This window comes from Pinus tabuliformis, chromosome 4_2 (genome assembly GCF_031772625.1).
Source record: "Pinus tabuliformis cultivar Carrire ecotype Pingquan chromosome 4_2, CPIR1, whole genome shotgun sequence".
Taxonomy (NCBI): Eukaryota; Viridiplantae; Streptophyta; class Pinopsida; order Pinales; family Pinaceae; genus Pinus; species Pinus tabuliformis.
In genome coordinates this window covers 399,140,701-399,160,497 of record NC_142304.1, presented here as the reverse complement: position 1 = coordinate 399,160,497, position 19,797 = coordinate 399,140,701, and the positions used below count along the sequence as shown (strand labels likewise).

General features: G+C 38.6%; 1 protein-coding gene across 1 annotated transcript in view; it reads left to right on the top strand.

Annotated features, from left to right (window-relative positions):
- The first annotated feature begins 7,620 nt into the window (after positions 1–7,620).
- Positions 7,621–19,797, top strand: part of LOC149169631 (C2 domain-containing protein At1g53590-like) — a 128,497-nt gene continuing 116,320 nt past the window's right edge. Inside the window, exons 1-2 of the mRNA XM_089428754.1 lie at positions 7,621–7,744; positions 8,052–8,195. Coding sequence (XP_089284880.1) covers positions 7,700–7,744; positions 8,052–8,195 — 189 coding nt within the window. The 5' untranslated portion in view covers positions 7,621–7,699. The remainder of the gene's footprint in view (positions 7,745–8,051; positions 8,196–19,797) is intronic.

The following is a 19,797-nucleotide window of genomic DNA, read 5'->3' as shown; positions in this document are numbered from 1 at the left end:
TCCTTTCCATGATGTGGTAGGGCAACATTGGCCCCAGGAACCGGGTGATGGCCATAATGATAAGGGGTAGAGCTCATGCTTGGCTTTTGCTCACGTGCTAATGTTAATGTCCTGACCATCTTTTGGATTTTATATTTTTCTTTCTTTTGTTTCTTGCTTTTGGCCATGATATACTTTTTCCTTTTCTTTTCGCTGCATCAACCTCCTGGAGAAAAATTTCCTGGCCCAACCCAGATATGTGGAAAAATGGGAGGGGGTGTGCTAAATCTCAGTGCATCCATGGTCAAGTGGATCCGGAGAAGGGAGGTGGAATAAGGGCTCGTAATGTATGGAGGGAAGTGACAAGTATGTTATAGGGATAGATGGGACACGTTATCTCAATCCTGGATTCCTAAGTAGTGCCGCTTCCTAAAGCGATAGGCCATTAGAGGCGGTCCCTCTGGACTATGATAGAAAACTAACCCCCCATATAAGATGAGGGAACAAGACTATGACCAAGACCTTTCTACCAAATCACCTCATAATTCATGGCCATATGCCCAAATGCAAACAAGCATAAGCACCTGATTGCGAAATGAATAAAGTACCTTTTGACTAGAAGCCCACCTTCCAACATGTGATCCTGAGTCCTGACAAATGGGCGAGGGGACATATGACTGATGTAGGTCGTAGAGATATGAATAGCACATCACATCATCTACAAGGTGGTTCTCATGGGCTGTTAGTTGCCAGGTGGTAAGAGATGAAGAGGAAAAAAAATTGTTGTAGGGGTCACCCACTTTTGGTGGGTAACATGTTTTATAGGTATAAAAATTTATAGCATACAAATCAGTATAAGAACAATTAAAACAACCTATAAATCTTAATATCAACAAAGGTTTGAGGCTATTCAAGGAGGTGAACAAGGGATAGGTTAACTTATAGTTTTTAGTGGCTGAAAATGCACAAAACAACAACAACGACCTAGATGGAAACCCTAAAATAGTGGTAGAACATGCATAAAATGATAGATTTTTTTGTTTTAATCATTCATAGTTGCAATTCCTATCTAGAAGGCTGTTGTCACAAAATCTAGCAGGCTTAGTGCAAAACCCCACTAGGCTGAAATGAATTTTAGGGCAACAAGAGATCAGTTGCTACTATCACCTTAGAAACCTTTCTTCTGTTATTTAGTGGTATTTAACCACAAGGGAGGCTTCCCCAAAAGATCACCTAAAGTATATTCAATGAAAATGGCTCAAGGTGATTGAATGAGATCTAAAGATTGGGATATAATAATGGTGGAGCCTATAAGGCCTAAGTAATCCTTGCCAAAGTTCAAGTACTCTATTCCCAGACCAATTATATGGCTGTTATAAGTTAGGGTCTTGCATAATTTCAATGGTAAGACACGTGATGTCATATAACAACCAAAAGAAAAGGTCTTTTAATGATTAGTCATGAGAGGGGCAAGTCCTTCAAATAAATATCTAGGATCTAGGGTTTACAATGTAGTTTCTGTTTTATGGCTGAAAATATGCATAAATAACAAAGGATGATGACATCAGACCTAAAGGAGGGATTTGACATGAAAATAATGCTAGATTTTGATTTTATATAACTATTAAATGTATTCCTACTTCAAGTACAATAATACATCAACAAAAATTACTTTTTAGCAATATTTCACATAAAACCCTGGCCCTAACCCTAAATATTTATGATTTAGAAAGAAGGACAAATTTATTAAAGAAGATTTGATCATCCCTACTATGACTAGTGCCTTGTTCTAAATGGGTTAATGGAGTTTTCTAGGGAAATTCCAATGAGAACAACCTTGCTTAAGTAAGGGGATTGACTAGGGCATCCACTCTTAAACCCTAATAATTTCCTTGTGAGGTTTAAGAGCTTCACACTTAGAGTTCTTTTAAGGAATTCTTGGAAAATAGTTTCACATATCATAAAGGAGCAAGATTTCAAGATAAACTTAGCAATTTATATCATGGCACAATTAGAAACCCTACTACACAAATACAAAATGCAAAATTTAGAGAATATGTGGTAAACTTACAAAATTTTCCATAAGAATTACTTCAATCAATCATAGGAAACCATCTCCAAGCAAAAATCACCTCCAAGAGAAACTAGCACCATAAAAGATCACATTTTGGCCCAATAGAGACAAGAAAACTAAAGTGCACTCTTAAAGAGAGAAGAGTGTGATGAGTGAGTGATGGTGAACAAATGAAATAAGGCCTCCGCTATTTTTGTGAGGTTTAACTTGCCTTATTTCCATAATTTTATAAGCAAAGCCCTAAACAAGTTTGTGCAAGTATTCAACAAGAGTGAGGTCACAAGCTGACCTCAATATAACTCAAAAACATAACATAAATGCCAAAAATAGTCCACACGTGTCGAAATAATGACCTCCACCATGATATCATCCTCCATAAATGCTCAAGGTGCCACAAGCAAGTGACAAAATGTATCATGAGTGCTCCTCACTCCAAGAAAGAGTCAAAGTGCACAAGTATGCCTCCGTAAAGTGCCTTAAAAACCATGATATCATCATAATTATGCAATACGTCACCCTTCTAATAGCAAAAGGAATGGTGTGGTATCATCATGCCTAAGAGTTGGTGTCCAAAGGTGATGTGCATGCCCTCTGTTAGTTTGTGTGACACCAGACGGTTTTCTAGTCTCAGATGATGCTAAGAGGCTAAGGAACACTAGATCTCCAAAACCTAGAAAATGTTTCATGAGATAAGATGAGGAAACGCCTTAATTAAATTAATTGGCCATAATTAAATATTTCCTATGTCTAACTTAGGAAAACTGGTAAATTAAATTTAATTAATTAAGGATGTTCGAGATTGCTCTAAAGACTTCTATTGATGAAGTCTAATTGATCTTAGTTGTCAATGGAGATTAAATCGTGGTCGTTGAAGACTTAACAAGAGATTATAAGAGTAGGTCGAAGGGCTTGGAGATATCATCAGAGTGATCAGTATGATCGAGTTGTGTAAGATAGATCGAGCAACCTAGTTTGCAATCTTCAACAAGGGCGTAGTTCAAACCAGAGGGAGAGCATCAGAGAGAGGGGACAACATATAATTTGGGAGTAGGATTCCAGAGAGATTCTTGGTGATTTTCTTGTGTTGGAGTTGTAGGAAAAGGGAGGCCGAATTCATCTGTGAAGGAGGCTGTACAAGAAGTGTGAATAGCCAGAAACCCTGGTGCGAGTTGTCAGAAGAGCCATAGATCAGTAGCTGAAGGCCAGATCTAGTTCCGGAAGGCAGAGCGAGTAGTTTCCAGTGACAGGGGGAGGTAGGACAACTCAGTTAGAGCCAGTTTCCAGGAAGTGCTAGTAGTTCCAGAGGTTGCAGTGCATATTCCAAGCAACAGTGCGAGTTGCCAGTGTGGGGTGAGAGCAGGCCAGAGGAGGCCAAGTTGTTTTGCAGAGGAGATATGGGATCTCCAGATTATTTTGCTAGTTGTGATCTATATTTTCTAGAGGATAGCCAGTTGGGCATCCGGTTGTAATAATTCTCAAATTGCTGCATAATAAAATAAACCCTCATTTGCTGCACCGGTTTTCCCTTTGGGGTTTTTCCGGGGACGTTTAGTCCAAAAATATTGGTGTCATTTTTATTGTGTGTGTGCATCTATTTCTTAGTTCCTATTTTATTCCACAACGTATTTTCATTGTGAAGAATGCATCGGTGATTTATTCGTTATTTGCCTAAACAAATAAATTGCTAACACATTTGAAGAATAAACTCTAGTTGGTGCATTTGTGGAAATTTCACATGGTATCAAAGCATTGTTGATGAAATCAGAGGTTCATAAGTGAAAGGAAGAGAATGCATGCAATTTCAGAGGGAGATCTTGTTGAAATTTCTAGGTATTACCTGTTAGAAATTTTTCTGTATTCTTTGGTTTATTTTTCCTACTTGTTTAATTACTAACAACTTATTTAACCATATAAATAATGAAATAAACACAATACAGTCTCAACCATCCACAGATCAACAACTGAAAGAAATGAACAAACACACAAGGGACGCCGTTATTTTTGGACAAATCGTCCCTGGAAAAGCCCAACTTGGGAAAACCGGTGTTGGAGTTCTAATGGTTTTATTATTAAGCAACTTTTCTTGAGTACACTAGGTGCCAAACTGGCTCACCCGATAGAGAAAATAATCTGGCAATAATACCTCTCTTTGAAAGCAGATATTCTGAAAGTCTGCTCTACGAAACCCTCTCCAACGCTCTCTGAAGCATTGCGTCAGCCCTCCTGGCCTCTGCGTCAGCCTGAAACCCTCTGCGTTAGCCCTCTGAGGCTATGCGCAACCTCTCTGGCCCTCTGCGTCACTTCTATAGCCTCTGCATCAGTGACGCAGGCCCTTCTGGCCTCTGTGCAGTCACTACTGGCCTCTGCGTGGCTTCCTCTGGCTCTGCGTCTGCCTCTCTGCCTTGCACTCACTACCCCTCACTGCAACTCTGATCACTGGTTCGATTTCTCTTAGCAAACCCCACTCTAGAAAATCGAACTGACTGATCACTCTGCTGTATCTCCAACTAACCCTCAAGCTTATATTTTTTCTATTGAGTCTTCAACGGTCGAGATTAAATCTAATCAATAATCAACGACTAAGATTAGATTTGGCTTGATCCATGTCATTTAGAACCTTCTAACCCAGTTTTATATTAATACCCATTAATAATTTTATTTTCCTAAGTTTAGACTTAGAAACCCATTAAAAATATTAATTATTTTAATATCTCCTTCACCGAGTAGAATTACCCCAAACCATTTCCGACTCTCCGAGTCTTGGAGATCTCATGTGCTTTAGCGTCTACACCAATTTTCATGGCTAGAGCACATCCGATTCTACCCCAAATCAACAGATTTGAAGCAATATTTCCAGATCCGTGCAGGCCAGCCAGGCAGTGCGAATTGTTGGGGCAGTAAAATTAATTTCAAGTTCAAGGTGAAGGAAAAGTTCGATTTGTCCCAATAACAATTCCTACAAGTAGTGGATTTGTCGGAGAGAGGGCTTAAGTGAGCAGATCAGTGAATTCGTAGAGTAGATCTAGGCGCAAAGATTTGCAGCAAGGGTTTGTAATTGCAGATTTGCGCAGGAAAGGAAGAGAAAAGTACAATGAAGAGGGAATTTCCAGAAGGTTTCCAGTTTTCCAGAAGAGGAAAGGAGACCATACTTTCTAGCAATAGAAGGCCGTAGTAGTCTTTCCAGTCCAACTAGTGCGAGTTTTAGGGTTAACACTGTGTGTGCCATATTCCAGAGAAGGCCTTTCGGGAGGTAGAGCGAGTTACCCAATAGAGGCAACATGCAAAGTGAATTCGGGGAAGGACACTAGAGGCAAGTATAGAAGCAGATCTACGCATTCCTGGGGAAGTGCGTGTAGCAGAGAGGAGGCGGAGTCACTGGAAGGAGGAGGTTTCTGGCATATAATTCTCTAGTCGATTTGAGTTTCATACAGATGGCTGCAACAACACTTAGAGATCAGGATAGACTTGACGGAGCCTCAAACTTTGGCGTCTGGAAGGCCTAAATGCAATTCCTATTGGATGAGCATGGCTTGAAGGCGTTCGTGACAAATGTCATGTCAAAACCAATAGGTGCACAACAGTTAGCAAACTTCAAGAAGGAGATGGCAAAAGCTAAGAGGATGGTCCTAGACGGGGTTTAGGATCACATTGTCCCGCATATTGTTGAGAAAAATATGACAAAGGACATGTGGGATGCTGTTGTGAAGCTACACCAAGATCCATTTGAGAATCGGAAAATGATTCTCAAGAAGCTAAGGACAACAAAGATGCAGAAGGGTGAGAGTGTAACTTCCTATCTCACCAAAATTCAGGGAGTTCGTGATGAACTTGCAGCGACAGGAGAAAAGTCAGGCAATAGTGAATTGGTGCGAACAACTCTAAGTCTAACTCTAAGTCTAAATATTTCCTAAGTCTAACTTAGGAAAAGTGGCAAATTAAAGTTAACTAATTAAGGATGTTCGAGATTGCTCTAGAGACTTCTATTGATAAAGTCTAATTGATCTTAGCCGTCAATGGAGATTAAATCATGGTCGTTGATGACTCAACAAGAGATTATAAGAGCAGGTCAAAGGGCTTGGAGATATCATCAGAGTGATTAGTGTGATTTAGTTATGTAAGGCAGATCGAGCAACCCACTTTGCAGTATTCAACAAGGTCATAGTTCGAGCCAGAGGGAGAGCATCGGAGAGAGGTAGCGACAAATAATTTGGGAGCAGGATTCTAGAGAGATTCCCAATGATTTTCCATTTCTGGAGTTGCATGAAAAGGGAGGCTGAATTCAGTTGCAGAGGAGGACGGACAAGCAATGTGAATAGCCAGAAACCCCAGTGCGAGTTGCCAGAAGAGCCATAGATTAGTAGCTGAAGGTCGGATCTAGCACTGGAAGGCAGAGCGAGTGGTTTCCAGTGACAGAGGGAGGCAGGACGACTCAGTTAGAGCCAATTTCCAGGCAGTGCGAGCAGTTCTAGAGGCTGCAGTGCGTATTCCAGGCAGCAGTGCGAGTTGCCAGTGGGGTGCAAACAGACTAGAGGAGGCCGAGTTGTTTTGTAGAGGAGATCTGAGATCCCCAGATTATTTTTCCAGTTGTGATCTATATTTTCCGGAGGATAGCCAGTTGGGGATGCAATTGTGATAATTCTCAAATTGCTGCATAATAAAATAAACCCTTATCTGCTACACTGGTTTTCTTTTCGGGTTTTTTCTGGGGATGTTTAGTTCGAAAATATTGGCGTCATTTTCATTGTGTTTGTACATTCTATTTCTCAGTTCCTATTTTATTCCGCAGCGTATTTTCATTGTGAAGAATGCATTAGTGATTTATTCGTTATTTTCTGTAAACAAATAAACTGCTAACAAGTTAGAAGAATAAACTCCAGTTGGTGCATTCGTGGAAATTTCACACCATCCCAGGCCATCTTAAGCAAATCAACCATCATCTGGGCTCTGGAACAAGCAGCGTCCATTAAACAGTTTCATGGCTAGCTTGGAGGTGTCCTGGGTCCATCTAGAAATATTATCTAATAGTCCAATGCCTAACCTCATTGGCTCAATGTTTCAGAGACAGGTCTGTTTTGCCCTTGAAAGCCATTATTATAGTCTAAAACTTTTGAGAGTATGCTGGTGGATTCATTCCTGTTACACTAATTGAAATGACCAGTTCGTTGAAAATGTTTTTCCCTTAAAATCAACATCTGTGAAAAATGTCAGACACCGACCATGAAAACAAAGGAGTCACCCCAAATTCCAGCATTAAAACTGTGCTCTAGCTGGGAAAAACAGAGGAGAAAACAAAATCTTAATATCTTATCTTTAGGCACTGGAAGGAATGATCAGTATGTTGAAAATGATTCTCCTTTGAGATTTTCCGTGAAAACTGTTAGAAATGAATCATGGAACTCAGAAACCATCCACTATTTAGGCAAAACACGTTCCTTTAGAGACTAGAAAAATGGTTGAAAACTATGTTTCTTAAAATTAAATCACAGAAAATGGCCGAAACAGTGCCTAGCTACCTCATTCCCAGCCATTTCTCGACAGTTTTCGAATTATTTCTGTAGAAAGTTCCTTTTCCAAATTCTCATATCCAAATTGGTTTTCTTGTTATTTTTTTTGCAGATTGAACGGCACTACACTAGGAAAACACGCATGCGCATACATCATGAGGAAATGAAATATGCTAACCAGAAAAGGGTAATTTCTCATTATGCTCGCATTAAGTCATATAATAGACTGATCATATGGTGTTTTGTCGAAAAGAAAACTGTTCCTTTTCTATGCTGAAGACACCTCCTTTGTTTGAGATGTAAGTTTTTGTGATGCTAAGCTTTTTCTTACGAAGGCCTGGGCCAGGCATAAACATTATATTTGTTTAGAGTGAATTCGGCTGTTCTAAATATTAAGTCTATGGTCCAGTCAGATTTGTATTGTTCAATACTGTATTTCCAAAACAGGGAATTCAAGACATAGTAATATATTGCCTGACAGTTCGATATTTCAGCTTCTTTCTGATTCAGAAACAGTTCGGTGGCTGAACCATTCCATGGAGAAGATTTGGCCGATCTGTCTGGAGAAACTTGCATCCCAAGAAATTTTGATGCCCATCATACCTTGGTTCCTAGAGAAGTACAAGCCATGGACTGCAGTAAGCTTTCTTAAGCTGAAACATTCTAATGATCTTAAATACTTTGTTTTCAATGCAGAAACTTATAATACTCAGTTCTATACTATGCTTACTGGAGCACAAGGAGACTTTTTTGTTGTATAAACATTTATTTGAAGTTATATTGACAGATGTTTTGAAATTCTCATGGAAGTAAAAAAACTTGTTCTCATGGATGTCAGCGGTAGACTTCTGTATTACAATAGAAGATTACATCCATTTTTCTATGTATCTCGTGCAGATGCTTTAGCAATCCCAATGCTTATTCATCTTTGTACATTTTATAGCCCCATTGTCACTCTCCTTGGACTCTTTTATTTTGTTTACAGTTGTCAGGGAGATGCTTTATATTACGAACTATGATACAATCCCTTCAATAACTGAGAAAACGTTTAAATTAGATAGGATAACAGAAAATCCACGAGGATAAAATATAATTGATAATAATGAATATGATGATTGATATGACAACTAGTGACATCATGAATACTATTGAATGGTCACAAGTATGAAAAGACATGACTTTTGTGGCCTGTTATCCCTTGGCATGTAGGGATAACTAGAGGATATTTTCACTTGTGATTTTCATCACAATCAGCAATGCCAAAGATGAAATCTATGGTTTTCCATGGACATTTAGCCAGAGTTCCTCCCTACAGTTGCTTAGTTGATTCTCATGATCATATTTTTGATGATGATTGTACCATGCATTGTTATATGATTGCAAGGTCCCCAATCCTTGGGCTCCAATTTCACAAACTGTGGACGTCAAATTTTTTCATGGTTTATCTAACTTCGCTAAGGCTGTAGCTTGCATTTATTTTCCAAAGTACATCTAGCCATTTATCAAAAAATCTTCTAAATATTTCTCAAAATCTCTTTTCAAAGAATTGTATATTTGTACATTTTGTAAATAAATTTGTATAATATATTTTGTAAATTATTTTTTCTAACTGGGGTTTTGAGAATTTTGTATATATTGGGATTTTGGGTATTTTTAGTTTCATTTGTGTAGGTGTGATCAAGTAAGAAGCATTGGATTAGAGCTAGATCTAGGTCCTTGAGGGTAAGATCTAGCCTCTAAAACTTTTTGTAGGGCCAACCATTGAAGATTTTGCAGTAAAACTGAAGATCTGAAGCCAATCAATTTTTTAGAATAAGGGTTTCAAGTTTTAGGGCTCCTAGGCCCGAATCTGCCCTCTCCAGGCCCTGCGTCAGCCCTTTAGGGCTCTGCGTCACCCTTCCAGGCCTCCTAGAGGCTGGCCGCACGCCCTAAAGGACCTCAACCTTCCTCCTCTACTCTTGCATCTGAGTTTTTAGGGCCTTTTAGGCCCGACTCTGAGGCCTAGAGCCCTCGGGTCCCCTCCTTGACCCTAGATGACAACCTTTTAGGCTTGTCGTGGGCTTTTCAAGCCCTTTCCCTACCTCGACCTCCCTCCTTCTTGCTTTGGCCTCCCTTCTTTAGCCCTTTGTTGCCTTAGCTCCCCTCTTGGCCGTCCTTTTGTCCCATTTCAACCTTTCGTTGGCCTTTTTTCCCTAGCCACTAGGCTTTTAGGACTTTTCTAGCCCAACGCTACCCTATTAGGCCTAGTGCTAGCCCCTCCTAGCCCTAATTTGCCCTCTAACCATCTTTGAAATTTTTGGACTAAAGATTGGTGGGTTTTATGGGGAGAGGTTTGTTCAAAGTTGGTGTTTTCAGGTGCCAAGTGCTTTTGGCAACTTGGGCAATTGTGCTACAAGGTCTTGGGCCTAGGGTTTTCTCTCTAAACCCTCACTTTGTCACTATTTTGTTTCAACTGTCATATTCATTTCATAGTAGTGAATTAAATGCCTTAAAATCATATCTAAGTGGTCTAAAAGCCCTAATAATTTCATGGTAAGATTTTGCTAGTGTTTTGGTTATTTGGGCATTGAATATCTAGCTTAGATCTAGTCACTTGTTTGCTGGAATATCTCTGCATAATCACTAGACCAGATCTGATATAGACTGTAAAGAACACTCTAAAAGGCATAAAACTGATTGGTGTGGCATCTAGCATATTATCATAGCTTCTAGACATCTTGGGCATTGATCTTTTGGGCTTAAATCTTCATTTATGGTGACTGATATCTCTGCATAAAAGTGTGATCAGATCTGATATTTTCTGAATATTGCATCTTAAGAAGGCCTAAAAACTCATAATTTCACATTGGTAAATTTGTTTCAGCATCTAGAAAGTTTTGGGCATATTTTGGCATAAGTTATTGCACTAGTAGCTCACTAATTGCATACTTTTCTTGCTGCTGTAATAAGAGTTTCCAGATCTGATATACACTGAATAATTCATCATAAGTGGGTTAGTTAGCTTGTGTTTTCAATTGGCAAGCTTCTTGGCATTTGATTGACCATAATTGACTTCATATGATTGATAATTTCTTAATCTAAAGTGATTTCCTTGCTGCTGTCCTAAAGGTTAAATAATTGTTCATTGGAACACAAGTAGCATAAGATCTAGCTTTTTTTCATTCTCTATAGATTATAGTTGTTCTTGTTTCATGGTTTTATAGCTATTTGACTAACACATTTTCTGTTGAGTTGATTTATAAGTTCACATCCAATAAACACTCTCTAAAGCACTCTAATCTTAAATCTTTGGGCACCTTGATATCTTATGTTCTAAGTCATATTGCTTCTTCATATTATCTAGCTATGTTAACAAGTGGCATTTGTGTATCTTGATGTAATCGTGATCTAAGGCATTAGGGAATCCATTTGATTCTCTTGGCATTTAAGGCTCAATCAAACATCTCTTAATAAGTGGCGTTATCTAAAGGATATAATCTTTGGCATAGTCATCATTGGAATATCTTGTGTCTTTGTTGATGATCTTTGGCTAATTGTTGAGTTTGATTATCATCTTTAGTCGAGCATTCTGTGGATTGGTTAGCATTGGCACTAAGTTAATTAGTACTTTCTTGGTTGTAAGATTGCATATAACTCATTGATAAGTACTTTTGTCATTAAAGGTTCATCATAACTTAAAGTACTTAAACAACTAAACAATCTTAATCCATGATTCACTCATAACTATTGCATAAGCATTCTAGGCTTAGCTTGCACTAATAATTTACCTCCAAGCATAAGCTTGGTTAATAGACTCATAGAGCCACCCTTTTTCATCTAGCTTGAGGGATTCAACATCTTTTTAGTGGTTAACACAGTGACCTTGCAGTCGTCAGAGCCACAATCACTGCAGCACCAGAGGCACTAGGTGGTTGGAACACAGGGGGAGGTATTGTTAATCAAGCCTTTGCTTGCTTCCTGTTGGCTTCCATTCCACAACCTACTCTAAAGACTGGTCTCAAAAGACTAGGCATATAATTTTAAAGTAACCAAGATCCTTGCATTACACCTAGATCTTAGGATTTGCATAGCATATAGGTTAGTAAGTCTTTTAAGCAACAGTTGTCCATTTGGTTACTTGGTCTTAATTTGTAATCAACAAGAGTTTTGACTCCATAAGGCACTGGTCTCATTTCTAAATCTAATCAAATCCTTAAGTCTTGCTAAATTTAACTAAGTAGCTAAGCAACTCAACTGTGTTTCCCGGGCTTGTTGGTTGCCAACTTGCCTTCTACCTTCACATTTCCATAGGGACTACCCCCCATAGCTTTCTGTTGGGAGACACCTAGAACGAAGTGGGCAGGGATCGGAGTGACAACCCCCGCCCTACGCTGTTGTCGCGGTGCCTGTACAATCTGAGCAACAACAGGTCCCTTTTGATGAAATGGAGCATTAAGTGCTCAGGAACTAGGTGATGGCTAATAAGGAGGGTAGAGCTCATGCTTAATCTTTTTCCCACGTGCTAACTTATGTCCCAACCATCTTTTGCATTCTGATTTTCTTCTTTTTCTTTCATTGTGGCCATAATATGCTTATCCATTCTTTTAGCTATATCAACCTCCAAGGCATTGTTTCCTGGCCCTACTCAAAGATATGGATAAGTGGGTGCCAAATCCCAATGAAGCAATGACAAGCTAGGCCTAAAGAATGGAGGTGGTATATGAGGGGTTTCTAATGTGAGATGGAAAGTGTCAAGTATGGTGTAGGGGAAAATGAACACGTTATTTCAATTCGGGTTTTCAAAGTAGTGCCCCTCCTATAACCATAAGGCCTTAAGGGAGGTTACATTGGACTAGGACTAAAAGTTAACGCCCCTGGTAAGGTGAGAGAACAAAATTACAGTCAAGGTTGGTTAATCATACAAAAACACCCCTTTATACATACTAAATGCCCAAAACAAACAAGTATAAGCACTCGATTTCAAAATGATCAAAGTACCTTTTAAATAGTAGCCCACCTTCATCCAAGAGGAAATGTCGGATGGCGAGAGTTGTATGGCTGATGCAGATAGCAGAGGCACATGGCATATCATCATCAAGAAGTGGATGTCAGGGGTTGCTGGATGGATAGTTGTCCAAAATTTAGGAGAAAAATTCTCCTATGGGGTTACCCATTTTGGTGGGTAACACTCCCTTCAAAGGTTTGACATTTCCATGGTTAAAGTTCCTAAGACTCCATCACCCAAGTAGGGAAAAGGCACTGGCATCAATGTTGCACGACTCGTACTCGTATAAGACTCGTCAAAATACAAAAAAACTTAAAATATGGTAAATGTTAAGCACAAAAAAGAAACTAATGACAATTCCAATCCCTGTAAGTTATAAAAACCACATTCTATGCAATAATTCATAGCATCATCTCATATCTATAAAAGTACAACATAACATATTCAATTTTTGTAAGCAAAACATTTAGATACTGAATAAGAAAAGGACTCATGATTCCATAATTAAAATAAAAAATGCCAGCAAGTTCAAAATTCAAAAACATGTCATAAATGATAAATGATTGTCTCAAAACAATCTTGAGTCTCATCACTCATGGACAACCACGCCTAAAATAAGCCCCTCGTGGAGCTAGTGGTAACATCAGAAGGCTGAAGCAACTATGAGGCTGGTGTATTTGGAGTCTCCATTTGAGATGGAAATCTAGAGAGATCCTTAGTCTCTTCATCAAGCCAACTCAAATCAGGGGCCTCCTCATCCACAACCCAATCAATCTCTAAATCAATAGTATCCAATAAAATTGGATTTGTATCCTTTGGTTGCACTTGTTTTGTGAGCATTCGAAGGTTGTAGTAGATGAAAACTAACTTCTCCAACCTCTCATGCTCCAACCTGTTTCTCTTTTTGCTGTGGATGTGCTCAAACTCTTACCAATTGCGCTCACAAGAAGAAGCACTACAAGGTTGGCTCAGAACTTTGATGACGAGTTCTTGTAATTGTGGTGCCTCAGTGCCACAATCTATCCACCAATGAGCTGTAAAAAAATAACATCAAATATTATCAGTTTGCAATGCAATAATATAAAAGAGAACTAGCAAAAGTACAAGGTAAGCTCTAACAATTTGCACTTCCAAGGCATGTTCTTGTCCTTGAGACGTTGGCTTGAGCTGAATCCAAACATGCCAGATGCTTCCTTGTACATATCTCGTTGTATGTTGATTTTGTCTTGAATATCTTGATCTGGGAACATCTTCTCAATGCATATCATGACACCTCTCATCACCTTGGGATCTCTTTGAATGCTAGACCCCTCATTATAGAATAAGCTCGGATTGAGATATGCTCTTGCTGCATGCAATGGTGAATGTAGTTGCCTGTCCTGGGATCAATAATTTGCCATATAGGGAGATATTTAGATTCATTTCCCTTATAGAAAGTCTTGATGGCCTCTTTGGCCCTGTCCATGCCCTCATAAATATATCCCATTGCAGGTTTCTCTCCATCCATCAATCTCAAGACTTTCACAAGGGGCTCAATGAAGCTGACAATATTAGTGACTTTGTCCCACAAACTTTCAACAATGACAAATGTTTTCATAGGCATTGCTTTTGGTTTTGTTCTATCTTTCCAAAATACCCATTGCTGGCTACAAAACATTCTTCTCAAAGCTTGGTACTCATACAAAAGGCTTTGGAGGGAAAGAAAGTTTGTAGCAAACCGTGTGATAGCTGGGCAACTAAGCTCACCTCGTGTGAATTCCCTCATAAGATTCAACACCCAAGTATGATTATAAATATACTTGGTAATATGTTGCATTCTTGCACAACATCTTGCACCCACTCCAACTTCCCAATGTCCTCTAGCATCAAGTCAATGCAATGGGCAGCGAATGGAGTCCAAGAAATGGTGGGATATTTGGCACAAAGCAAACTTCCAGTTGCCACATAATTTGCTGCATCGTCCGTGATTACTTGGACAACATTTGCAACCCCAACTTCCTCCACCACATCAGCCAACAATGAAAAAATCAAATGTGCATCTTTTACATTTGCAGATGCATCAATGGATTTTAGGAACATGGTTCCTTTAGGGCAAGCTACAACAAAATTTATTATTGTTCTACCCCTTTGATTTGTCCACCCATCAAACATAATTGTACAACCTGTAAATTTCCATGAGCTTTTAATTCTCTCCAATTGTTCCTTGACACGCTGAAGCTCTTCATCTAGCTCTTTACCCCTAAGTGCATTATAAGATGGGGCTTTGTATCCAGGGCCAACACTTGCAATGGCATCCACCATGGGCTAATAAAAATAAGACTTTGTATAGTTGAATGAAAGACTGTTATGGTACCAAAACCTCCTCATTGCCATATTTGCCTCCTTCCTCTTCTTTTCATTGAAATTGTCGAAGGTTGGTTGAGATCCTGGAGTTGTACGAAGACTGAAGAAAGATGAGGTTATACTCTTGTTTGCCACAACGCTTGAAGAGGAGTTACCGATACCTGGACTTTAAAACTGTGTTTCACTCTGAGATGAAGATCTACCTATCCCAACAATCTCATCCTTCCTTCTTGACCTCTTAGAACTTGCTTCTTTAATGGATTCCAAAGCAGCTACCATTTCAGTAGTGACTTCATCAGGGCAACTTGGACAACATCCCACACCATTCCCAGGAATTCTGGCTAGGTGGTATTTCAACTTGTTTATGCCTGCATGCATTGTGGCATTGCAATAATTGCACTTGATATTGTGGTCATTATCGACAATGATTCATTGACCATGTGCCCATGTCGGATCACGAGACTGTCTGAAACCCTTTGGTGGCATGGTGACAAAATCTGGAAGAATTTTTTTTTTTTTTTAATTTGCAATTGTGACCTTGTGTGGCTGAGAAACTTAGCCACAAGCAGCCCCGAACATTAAAAAACTTTAAAAAAATTTGCAAACATAAAAAAGAAAAAAAAAAAAAGAAAACAAAAATGAATACATGGAAAACATTCTAACTAGGTTCATGAAGCCTACCTGAAGCTTAGTCTGATCTGATGAAGCCTCCTTTAGCCTCCTCCAACAGCTCCTTTAGGCTCCTTTAGCTTCATTCTCAACACTCACACAAATTAGCCAAACACTCAAATGAAAAGTGAATGAGAAATGAAAGGGAGAGAGGTGCTTATAAATCATTTTTCCCTCCTATTTCCCTTTCCCTCCACCTCATTTTCAAATAAGAAAAAAATAAAATAAAATAAAAAATCGAAATTTTGGATAGTTTGTGAGTTTTCATGCCCGACGGGTCCTATATGGGTCCGATAAGGGTCTTATGGGCTACCAGCGGGTTTGATGCGGGTATCCGGGTCTTATGGAAAACCCGTCGGGTTCGGGTCTAGACCTCGGGTTCTATGCGGGTGGCCTGACCCAGCGATAGACCCGTCCTTACCCACGGGTTTAATTCGGGTGGTGCTTCACTAACTGGCATCCCTCTTGATGATCAAAACTTTGAAAAGTTTATCTTTTACCTCTCCTTTTTCTCTTTTCAGCCCTTCAAGGCAAGTCGCTAGGGCTAGTGCAAGGGCCAAATTCAACTAGGGGTTGCCTCAAGTCAACGCTGGAGCTAATTTGGCTTTTTTCCGCCTTGCTAACTCAAAATCTAGCCTTTCCTTTGGTGGAAATTGGCTAATTAGGGTTGACGTCATCAACCCCATGCAATTTGGCCTCTTGAAACCCTAGTTCAACAAGAAAGGGTTAACTTAGGGCTAATTGAAGGTTTTCCATTCTATTTGTTGATTTCTTTCAAAGGAAACCTTTTCCTTATGCTTGTATGCCTAGATGTACCATCACTGAATCACATCTTGAAACCATAAGCTTCAAGTACTATTTCCTAGGCTTCCTCGTAGGTATGCTGCTCCTTTATACAAATAATTGTGCCTTGTTCAAAGTGAGAAGTGCCTTGATCAAGCCTCCTTTACATCACCTTGATCCTATTGATTTAGAATACCCCTTAGGTGATATATACTAGGAAGCTTCCCGTGGGGTGAAAAACTACTAAAGAGCAGGAGGTGGAGTGTTAAGGTATCAGAGGCAGCCACCTCATTGTTGCGGTTCGATCAAGCTCTTGTCTTGTAAGAACTTTCACAAGGCTTGCTAGATTTTGCGGCAACAAACCCCATATGCTCAATTGATAAACTAGGCATTAGTCTATCATGTTTTTGTCAGGGCATAAACCAAAATTCAAATTTTTCTTTTTGTTTTAAATAGATTTGAAATTCTGTAGCTTGCATTTCATTTTTAATCCCTAGAAACCTACATAATTCAGTAGAATTTTCACTTTGATGTTTGAAATCATCTATTTTGGAAAATCTTTCTTGCTGTCCCTAATTTTTTGCATTAAATAGTGTAAATTATAGCATGCAAATATTTTTAACAGCAATAACAAAACAACCTAAAATTTCTAAGAGGCAAGTGAAAAATAATGGCTATTCAATGAGTAAACTAGGAAATAAATTACAAAATTTTGCACTAAAAAGAAAATGTTATTATGGTATATGATCTCACAGTTCAGCAACAACGTATTTGGGAGGACGACCTAGCCCTATATATTTCCTTTATGGTAGCTAGTTTATCCCTCCCAAATAATATTTTCTTGACTTGTTGTTCACAAGACCAGAGACTAAGTTAGTTTCATAAAAATAATTTTTTAACAATGAAAATCACCCACTAAGGAGTTCAATTTGCTCTTGGAGAGGCAATTTCTAGTTGATTTGCTTGGAAAGTGTGCCAACGTCTACCATGAAGGAGTCAATGTCTTGCTTGAAAAAGCTAACACCTTGCTTGGTGGTGCCAATGTTGCACGAAGCGGGGACAAAATGGGGCCGTTTTTTGGAAGTGGGGACGCAGAAGCGTCATTTTCCAAAAATCTAGGAAGCGAAGCGTCTTGGAAGCATCTATTATATATATATATATATTTTCATTTATATTCAAAACAAACATCCCAAATTCCAAATTAGTTGTAGAAGACATGAAAACATGCATATTTTTACATAAATCAAGATAGATACGACATCCATGATTCCATTGTAGTATGTACATCAATGATTAATTATTCGAGCATCAACCATCTATATTCTAGCAATTACAAACATACATCAATTTTTTAAGCATATTATAAAACATAAAACATTTAAGCATATTATAAAACATAAAACATAGAGCATATTATGATTTATCTAGCAAGTGAGCAATTGCCAACATTTGTCATGTCCAAAATTCAAATAATAATGTTTACAAAATAGGTCACTTGGTCACCACCAAGACAAAAAGGTTCAAATTCACAAGCCTACAAGTCTAATGATTAATCTATGACAAAAGTAGTAAATTGTGAATATATCTACTAATCTCTCCTCCTTCCACCATAAAGAGAATGTGGCGGCGGGCCTCCACGTGGTGGCAATGAAGAAGATGGTGCTTGTGGAAGTTGTGGCACTGAAATTGATGAAGACGAACCCCCTACTATTGGTGTTGAACCATGGAACCTGGGAACCAAGGGACCAGATGGGGGTGGCATCTCAACTCGATCATCATCATCCTGGAATCGCTCAAAAAATTCATACCAAAAAAAACCACTAGTTAACAAAAAAAATTAAAAACAAGAATTAGAGAAATGCTTTATAAGCAAAATTCATACCACAATGGACATACCTGGATAAGAGCATCCTCTAATTGCTCTAATTGCAACATTCCATCCTCCAAATTGGGCTCCTCTGGATTCCTGTCCCAAATCTTAAGGTCTTTATTACTCTTTGCATCATCACAGTAATGGGACAACGATCGTAAGTTGTAATGAACATAAACCAAGCTCTCTGCCTGGCCTAAACTCAACCTGTTCCTTTTAACACTGTGGATGAAAGAATAAGAGCTCCAACACCTCTTTGCAGAAGAAGTGTTTACCACCTGTGATAGCACCCGCAATGCCAAATTCTGTAGAAGTGGAGTAAGACCTCCATGCATGTTCCACCACTCAAGAGAAGAAAAAGTCTCTCGATATCTAATTCCATGCATGCTCTCAAATGGACCAGTGCTAAGCGTATAGTTGCTCAACTGTCTTCGTACCATGGCAGACGACTCCTCATCAGGGACTAATTTACTCAATGCAATCATATATTTTTTGTGAACCTCTTGATCTTGGTGTGGTTTTCTCTTGCTTCCCCCCTAGGTGCTGGTGTTGAAAGCCATGATGGATGATAGTATTTAGGTGTCAAAACTTATGCTAATGCATGCAATGGAACATTTAGCATTTCCCATTACTTTTCCACCTCTGCACGAATATAATTGTACAAGGTGATATCTCTAGGCTCAACAATGTCTTTAATCTGCCCCAACATGCTATCCATTTGCTCATACACCTCCCCAATTATTGGTCGGTCTCAATCTCCAAACTTGATCATGTAATAAATGGGTTTGGTGAATTGCAAAACATATTTAACCTGTGACCAAAAGTACATGTCAAGAATAGTGTCCTTGGCTACATTAGCACCATCTCTATTAGTGTTAATTTCCTCCCATGATTTATTAACTAATATGGTGTGTGCTGAATCATGGGAGGAAATTAACACTAATAGAGATGGTGCTAATGTAGCCAAGGACACTATTCTTGACATGTACTTTTGGTCACAGGTTAAATATGTTTTGCAATTCACCAAACCCATTTATTAGTTAATGTAGCCAAGGACACTATTCTTGACATGTACTTTTGGTCACAGGTTAAATATGTTTTGCAATTCACACATCATATTAGTTAATAAATCATGGGAGGAAATTATTAGTGTTAATTTCCTCCTTTGCCTTTTTAAATAGAATTCCCCCCTGCCTCCAAGCAGTGATTTCTCATGTTCGAGGTTCCTCCAGAGAGGGATAAGGGATAAGCTTAAATTTATAGATTGAGCCAGCATACGTCACTTGGATCAGTGGTTGACAACAATCCCTTCTTTATAAAATATCTGCCTTATTTGAATTCATGTTTAAAACTCCTTGTCACTTTATATTATGATTATATATAATGGATTCTTTTTAGTTAGTTTAGTTGGTATATTATAATTTCTCTTTTTTATTTTTTATTTTATAACTTTATAATAATATTTTTCTATAATTCCTTTGTATATTTTATATAATTTGTATTTATTCAATTTATTTTTGTATTAGATATATTATATCCCCTTTTATATAATACATGTCTTTCCTTTGTATTTTGTATAGTTATATATATA